The sequence below is a fragment of the Apostichopus japonicus genome, chromosome 9 (assembly GCF_037975245.1).
Source record: "Apostichopus japonicus isolate 1M-3 chromosome 9, ASM3797524v1, whole genome shotgun sequence".
NCBI classification, from domain to species: Eukaryota; Metazoa; Echinodermata; class Holothuroidea; order Aspidochirotida; family Stichopodidae; genus Apostichopus; species Apostichopus japonicus.
In genome coordinates, this window is record NC_092569.1 from 35,632,194 (window position 1) to 35,640,466 (window position 8,273).

Sequence of the window (8,273 nt, forward strand, 5' to 3'; positions counted from 1 at the left end):
AATGATCTTTTTCAATACATTCATTGTCGTTCAACATCAAGACGATCTCGTGACAATTTTAGAAATTTTAAAAGATATACACAGCAGGCCACACTATAATCGATCGCAAAAAGTGTTCCATGTAAAAGTAACGACTTTATTATTACTTGTTATCATTGCCTATCATATAAAACCCCATTTTATAGTTCTAATTAGGATAAGTTAATATCTGAGGCACCTATCATAACATGTTTTCATTGAAAACAAAACCATTCGCACGAACTTGCAAAGGCATTGATTCTAACAGAAGTCTCTGATCTAGCGAAGTTATATAGATGTTACCATAGGAAAGGAAAGTTTGGCCTTTCTTAACTGAGACGGTAAATGCTTTATTTCAAGTTTACTGATTTAAAATGATTAACGTTTATAGTTCTTGCTTTCGTCTTGACATTTTCTTAAATCCTACGCTAGTGGTTGGCTTTTGTAAGATAACACAAATATAATATATTAAACTTTATCATTTAACCACTTATCATGTTTTCAAGCGAAAAAAGAAATACATTTTTGACTACGGCATGATTCGAACATGTGACCAGGGATCAAGCCCCACTTATTTACGACGGATAAGTCACCTATATCACTGGTCCAACCTGTTAGAGACATCTGTGTAATTGCTCCTTTTCAGCCTGTCTACTGTAAGTTCCAGCATTCAGTTTTCTTACCTTCATTCTGACATAAATGGGTAACATATATTAAACTTAAGCAACAATAGTGAGAATATATGTAAGGCAGTTTTACACCATAATTTTTCTATCCAACAGTTAAGTCTTCACAGAAACTAAACGTGTTAGAAGTTTGTTTTGCATTTAAATGATTTAAAATATGTTATATTCTAACAAGTAACAACTGTTCTTAGTCTGTTACTACAGTGATTCATTTTGCAGTTAATGAACTTCACACCATTTGATTTGTAATAGTAAAGCTTTCAAATGCACCATCTATCTCTAGGTTTGCATATCACAAGGAAGTTTAATTTAAAACTAATGAATCTTTACATTTTAAACAGCTGTGATTTACGTCGACCCTCGTAATGGCAATAAAAGTATTTTAAAGAACCCTGCCGTCTACCAATAGAATGCAACCTACGAGTTGGAACATAGAAATGTATAAGATCTTGTAGTCTGGTGCAATAGTATTGATTGTCATCCAAGTAAAGGTCATATTTCTGTACTACATTATTCGTGGACGAAGCGGCAAACAGCTAGGTCGCAAAACTGCGTGTTGGTACTAGGGGAGAGGAAGGATCGAGGGGAGTAGTGGCCCCTGCTCTTTGAGAAAGTTCGGTTACCCGAAGGGTGCTTTGATGCAAAAAGGGGTTAGAGTAAGAGGGTTGGCAACCATTGGAGCTTGTGCCTTAGTTCTGATCAGAAATGGCCCTTGCCATTATTTATTCAAACTGACTATCAGTTCATTGCATTACAATCTCAACAATAATTATTTTTCGAGTAGCCCTTTGAATGAGTAGTAACTGTATTTTCTCTACTAAAAATATATAAATGGTCTCAAGTATGGTAAATGGTATCAGGGTATAACCCTCAATCATAGCAATTCACGTCACAGCGGGGAAAATAATTTTTTATCACATGAAATAACCGTATTTTAAATAGAATACGTGGAATAACGAGTTTTCCTTTGACCTTCGACGAACGTACCTTCGACTGCCGACCGGCATTTTGTCGGTATAATTGTCGCAATCATCGCCTCCGACTCGACGATTGACATGTAGCAATTAGCTTTGTAGTAGAACATATAGACGTATTTATCAGACAGCCAATGCATGCTTCTGTATAGGTTTTGGCAACAAAGGCGGTCGTTCCATATACATAAATTAAGAAAAGTTGGCGAAGACAGAGTTAGTAAGTATTGTATTTGCAGTTGCCTGGCAACAACTAGTACATAAACGACACTGGTAATGAAGATCAAAATACTTAAGAAGCTCTTGAATAATTTATTTGAGAAATATAGCATGAAAACAACAATTGACAATAAAAACCCACACAAATGGCGTTCCTACAATTCTCTCTTCAACAGTTTGATCTGACATAAACTCCTATGAAACGTGTGGACCATTGTTTTCTTACCACAAGATAACGCTTACTGAAACTAAGAATATGCATTATTGTGTGGCTAAAGTACATACTATTATACAAAATGTTGTCGTTATCCATGCAAGTAGCTATATTACAAGAAGATGGAAGAAATAAATTGAAGCAGTCGTCCTTTCTGCAGATTAAGTTACCAGGGACCAACCAAAAAAAAACATCATTGAACAAATCACACTGAGTAATTCATGACTCGTAATAATCTCGTAAAAAATAATTATAATCTCGTAATAAAACTCGTATCTTTTATCCATTACACTGCATAAACCGTTAGGTGATATTAATACCATGTATGACATCCTTAGTAAATCCTCTGGTTAAACTGTTCCGTTCGTTTTTATTCTTGCCCATAGACTAAATGACTCGACGTTGAGTAGTGTATACATAATGGATATTTAGTGTCAAAGCTAACTTATACAGACATAAAGACCTAGACGATGATTATAATAATACAGAAGTATTAAGCACGAAGTGTATTGTTGAGAGCAGATATATAATATCATATTTTTGTCACATTTATTACTACATTTAATTTGACTTGCAAAGTCCTGCAAAAGTATTTTTATAGATTCGGGCAGTGACTTTTAATGCTGGTTGGTTTTAATGTTTCGTGACCTATTTGTCACCTTTTGCAACGAAAATTTGCCTCAATCAACAAATCACACGTATTGATGGACGTATAATTCAGAGAGGTTTGATTTTCATTTCAGTTGTAGCAATATCGCAGTCAGCAATCATTCGTTCCCTGTCGTAAATGCACAGTCCAGCTTTCCACGGTTCGCCATACCTTCCATTGAAATTCGCCGTAGTACATGTAAAATTATCATACCCATTGTACCACCAGCCAGCAATATGTGGTACCGTGCATTTTCGTGATGTACTGTTATCATTGTCACTGTCATATGTTGAAAACCCAACACCACGATGATATCTCATGTAGTCATATTCTGAGTACAATGAGAAGGAAAAGGTAACCAGCAAACAAAAAACATACATATTTCTTGTAATTTTTTTTTTCCAGGAAAAATCGAAACTAAAAGAGCTCTCATCATCGTCTATTGTGACGATGGGGATGACAATGACAATGAAAATGACAATTGAAGACGAAGATGAAAACAAAGATGACGAAGATGACGATGGCGACAATGATGACGATGTTGAGAAATTTTGATTTGATTTTTGACGTTTTTTTCTTATACGATGCTAATGCTCCTTAAATATCGAAAGTGCCATTCGATCGTTGATCACAACAAACCAGGTTCCACACTCTATCATGAAGGTTTACAAATTTCGTTCATGGCAAATATCGTGCATTGCATTATAGGCTACGATAAAAATGTTTTACTCACCCAAGCTGCCTGTATAACTGCCGAGCTCTTCTAGTGCATAGTTGTTGACTTCTGAACCAATTCGAAAGAGATCATACTGAAGAAAGTGGGTAATGTTACTACTGCTGTTCTTAAATTCCATTCTCAGGGTGTAGTCCCGTTGGGCAGTTATGTTGGCTAATTTTTCGTTTCCTAGCCAATGTGAATTAGAATCGCTTCTACGGATGCCATTTCTGTAATAATCCCAGTCATAAAAGAGACCATGGTGATCGACGCGGAGCTGAAAAAACTAAACAACAACAGCCAAAAAATAGGTTGATATCAGTCTGCTACTTAGTTGTGGCTCATTAAGGAAGTATTCAAGGTCCACTTGAAGCCAGATTAATCAAGAAAAGTACTTCTGTGATGTTTGTATGGAATATATGAATGATCTATATATCAACAGGAAAAGACACTCTCCCCTCACATATCTAAGTGGATATTTGCAGCCCAGCCATATTATCAAAGTTTTTTTGCTCCTTGGAAATATATAGTTTCACTTTGTTTACATTATGTTTAACACAAAAGCACCAAATAATACTTGTTCTTCAACAATCTGTTCTTTAACGTTGAAGTACGTAGGTAACGTAGTCCCACGTATTAAATTTCAGGGGCGGAGTATAGAAGTACAATGTGTAGTATGGTACATGTTATTTCTCTTATATAAAACGACAGCTATCATAGACATAAACTCAAAAGAAAGTCTTCTTACAGTCCATCCGTCTTTGCAATAAGCTTCGAAAGGTTCCCCTGACCATGTAAGCGGGTATATCAAGTGAAAACCTTCACTGATTACGCCATTGTCGTAAAGATCTTGGCAATCCTGTACACGTTTACATACGGTCCCATTCCCCATATAGTTCACGTTGCAATCGCACGACATAGTGCCATTATGGTTTTGGCACATCGCATGTTCACTGCATGTATAGTTTATGCATACAAGAACGTTATTCTCACATGAGCATGTTTCCGTGCAGTCCATCGTCACGATCCGCGATCGGCCATTCTTAATACAGAGAAAAGGTGAATAAATATGAATATAGTGATGCCACTTTGATGATATTACGTAGATTACATCTCTGGAATAGTGTTCTAGTGTGTTCTCAAGGTAAAACATTACAACTTTAAGGAACTGTTTTTCATATGAGCTTCATTTAGTCCGTCCAGATATATTTGAGGGCACAGGTGTTCGATTAAGTCAGGCCGGGCGTGGACGGAGTATTACTTGGAAAGTTCTTGGCTTCACTTCTGATTGGCTCTGTGGAGCAATATGCTTGTTAATAGTTCTTTTTTTTTGGAGGTGTGTTCCACAAAATAGTTAGCAAATATGATCCCATCATCGCATAGTCTCCCTCGCACACCCCTCGCACACACTTTCGACAAATTTGGATTGATTATTGAATACGAAGGGTCTCACCATGATTTTTTACTGTTTATTGAACATGAACAGCCATTAATAATATCGTTTGATTAATCTTACATTTTTATGTTTTTAATTCAATTTCATGATTTAAGAACAGAAGGAGAGAATGAATTATCATAAGATCAACAGGTATTTTGTGTCGTCCATTGTAGATTAATTACTTTGTAAATTAATAAGATTCGTAGCTTGATCACTATCGAATCTCAAATCTGTTCAGTACATTTACCAGAACAGTAAAAGCTACTTGTAGCATGACAATTGCAAAGAAATAGCAAAGGTGACATCATTTGTTTAATATCACCTACTATAAAGACATGTCCACTGTATCCGTCAATGAAATTCAAATATGTGACATTGGCAAGTAGAGAAACTTCCCTTTTATCTTTGTTTTGTAAAACCCTACAACTGATATTTGTTAGGATAGAGAAGACTGGTTTTGGCGGATACGATTGTTAAGGAACGCACATGATAAATATACTAATAACAGTTTAAGAATACCGGTATGACTCCTCCCGTTTCGTGATAACACCCACAATCACTCTCCGGTATGCAATTCTGTCCGAGTAATAAAAAGCCGTCTGGACAAACACATGTTCTTCCTCCAGTACAGTTTATATGGCAGCCAAACCACCCATAAGGGTCTTCACATGTACCCTGGCATACACAGTCAGCAAAGACTTGATTCAAAGGACATTGTGGCGTGGTGGTCGCACCTGAAAATAGAATATGGAATATGTCATATTTCATCATGGTTTTGTTAAGGCAAGTTTCCCTTCGGTGTCAGCTGCTTCGATCATTCACATATTGTGGTAGTGCGATGTTGTACACGTATACTAGTAGTAACAGTGAAAATGGATTTAAGTCTCACCTACTGAGTTTATACAGGAGGATAAGAAATGAGCTTAAAGTAAACACAGACCCTGGCCCTCCCGTCAACCGAACATCATACCCAACTCGAGAAAAATGGTACCATATACTTAGTCTCACGACAATAGAGTTAAGTTCTGCAGTTCTGAATTTAAGGAAATATTCACCAAAATTCAGTCCACATATGCTTATCAATTAAACTTACTTGTCTTTTGTATGTGCTATAGTTTACAAGAAAGACAAAACTAACACTATTCAAAACGCTAGTGAGATCAGTGCTGTCATATCTAAGTGAAGCATGGAAAGTGACAAAGATAGAGGAGCAAAAGTTGGATGCTTTTCAGTTCAAGTGCATTCGAAGAATACTGAAGATACCATGGACCGAAGTAGTTAGCAATGACAGAATTATGCAGCAAACAGGCATAAATAGAATAAGTGTAGAGATACGGAGACGCAGATGGAATTGGATTGGTCATATTATGTGGAAGGAGACAGGAAATCATGCAAGAGTAGCAATGGAATGGGCACCAGAAGGAAGGCGGAAGGTTGGCAGACCCAAGACTACTTGGAGAAGGACAGTAACTAAAGAGAGAGACATGAGTGGCTGGAGAAGCTGGTCCGATGTGAGAAGATCTGCAGAAGATGACAGGGATGGAAAGAGAGCATCTTGACCTTATGTAACAGACGTTACGGAGAAGATTAAGAGATTAAGAGTACAAACACGACTGGGACAAGCCTATAGATATGTATCATCTAACTACGGGTTGAACTGTCAAAATATATCCTTTATTAACTTGTAGTTATTAACAATTTTATCCATGTTATATGGATAGGTTATGAAAAAAAAAATTAGGAATTTAAAACATTGAAGTTATTAATAAGAGTTCACGAGGTTATTGGTTTCATTGTCAAGATGTGATGTCACACTTTACATTGAAACCTTGAAAAAAAGGAAACATAGAAGTGCAATGAATTCACAAATGACAAAATGACAATGCCCTATTGTAACTTTTGAACAACAGTATCTCTCACACGGAAGAGGATTTTCGTTAGATTGTTGTCTGAATTGTCTATCACAGTGATTTCTTATTCACAAGTTACATTTGACAATTGTGTTGTTTTTGCTTCATAACGTATTTATCAAGAAAAAGAATGGATAACAGATAAGTCTCATACCAAAAACCCAGCTAAACCAATTTGAATAAATAACAGCAAAGACTGTGTAAAAGAAATAAAGTTACCACTTAATTGAGGATTCCGATGGGAGAGACCTTTCATGTAATTCTCGAACTCGCATATGCCTGTTATTTTAAAGAACAAATGCACGTAATAAGAGAATGAAAAAAATGAAAACAAAGACTATCTATACACTAATCTTCATCACCTCTCATCACCAAAACTGCCTAATAACTCAGAGACACCCATACACACAGAGAACACAGTATCTACTATAAATCTTCAAATTTTGTACCACAGTAAAAACCGGATCGTGCTATAAATCGGTAGCATATGCTATTAGGATTACAGTGGGATCTAAGGATATGTTTAATCCCAACAAATCCAGTTAATGCAGTTTTGTGGATTACATGTATCCTCAGTTCTTACTGTAATCCTAATAGCACATGCTACCGACTTATCAGCACGGTCCGATTTTTACTGTGGTAGAAAACTTCAACATTTACAGTAATTACTGTAATCTCTATGTTAATCGGTTGTCAGGGAAGCTCGTTACATTTCAATCACAACAGTACATCATGAGATTGGTCTAGAATAATTTTATATCAGATATATTAGCTGTTATCATCACTGTGGTTAGGCCAGTAGCCCGTGCTCGCTGGCAGCAACATATTGGGCGAGATGTAATTCCAGATAACAAGCAACGCAATATTCAAGTGAGTGTATTTATCTGCAAGTGTACTTATGTCTCACAACTTTCATAAGAAAGTTGTTTGAGAAAGATAAACTTAAAAATCATGGTACATTAATACAAGTTATATAAGCAGACAAGTTAGCTTTAAGTTAATGGAAGATTTAGTTGATATGCCTTTTACATTATAAACCAAATGTATAAAACAAAATAAAAATAATCAAACCTTACCCATAGCAAGCGATATGTGGACGATATTAGCATAAAGTAAGACAGCAGTTATTGCACGCTTCCGATTGGCAAAGTTCGCCATTTCCGTGAAGTTCTGGCAATGCTTTGTTATAGAAGGAAGGTCGCTGTGCTATAAGTAATACAGGAAGAGGTTTGTGTGTTTGCAATTTTCATTATGGCAGTGAATAATCTAGTCCCAAGCTCCAAAGTTTATCCGTACCTCTATAAAACTAGAGCACTAGAAATCAAATTATGTTATATGTCAGTTTAGGCCCATATGTACTTTAACATTAGTGTCTTGTTTTTGTATTCATGAACATTGATCGAATTTGATCTGGTTTAATGAAGAAATTGTGTTACGAAAACAAGATTTAATG

The 8,273-nt window shown here is 36.1% G+C and overlaps 1 protein-coding gene and 1 long non-coding RNA gene across 2 annotated transcripts; both read right to left on the reverse strand.

Moving 5' to 3' along the window:
* Positions 1-2,392: 2,392 nt before the first annotated feature.
* Positions 2,393-4,467, reverse strand: LOC139974509 (ryncolin-1-like). The gene is made up of 3 exons (XM_071981708.1): positions 4,221-4,467; positions 3,491-3,758; positions 2,393-3,088 (listed from the first exon to the last, which is right to left on the reverse strand). The coding sequence occupies exons 1-3, from the start codon at positions 4,413-4,415 to the stop codon at positions 2,826-2,828; spliced, it is 726 nt and encodes a 241-aa protein (XP_071837809.1). The 5' UTR covers positions 4,416-4,467; the 3' UTR covers positions 2,393-2,825.
* A 970-nt stretch (positions 4,468-5,437) lies between these two features.
* Positions 5,438-8,008, reverse strand: LOC139973618 (uncharacterized). Its single transcript, XR_011795271.1, has 3 exons — positions 7,897-8,008; positions 7,040-7,099; positions 5,438-5,644 (listed from the first exon to the last, which is right to left on the reverse strand). It is a non-coding gene; the product is annotated as an uncharacterized lncRNA (long non-coding RNA).
* Between the last annotated feature and the right edge of the window lie 265 nt (positions 8,009-8,273).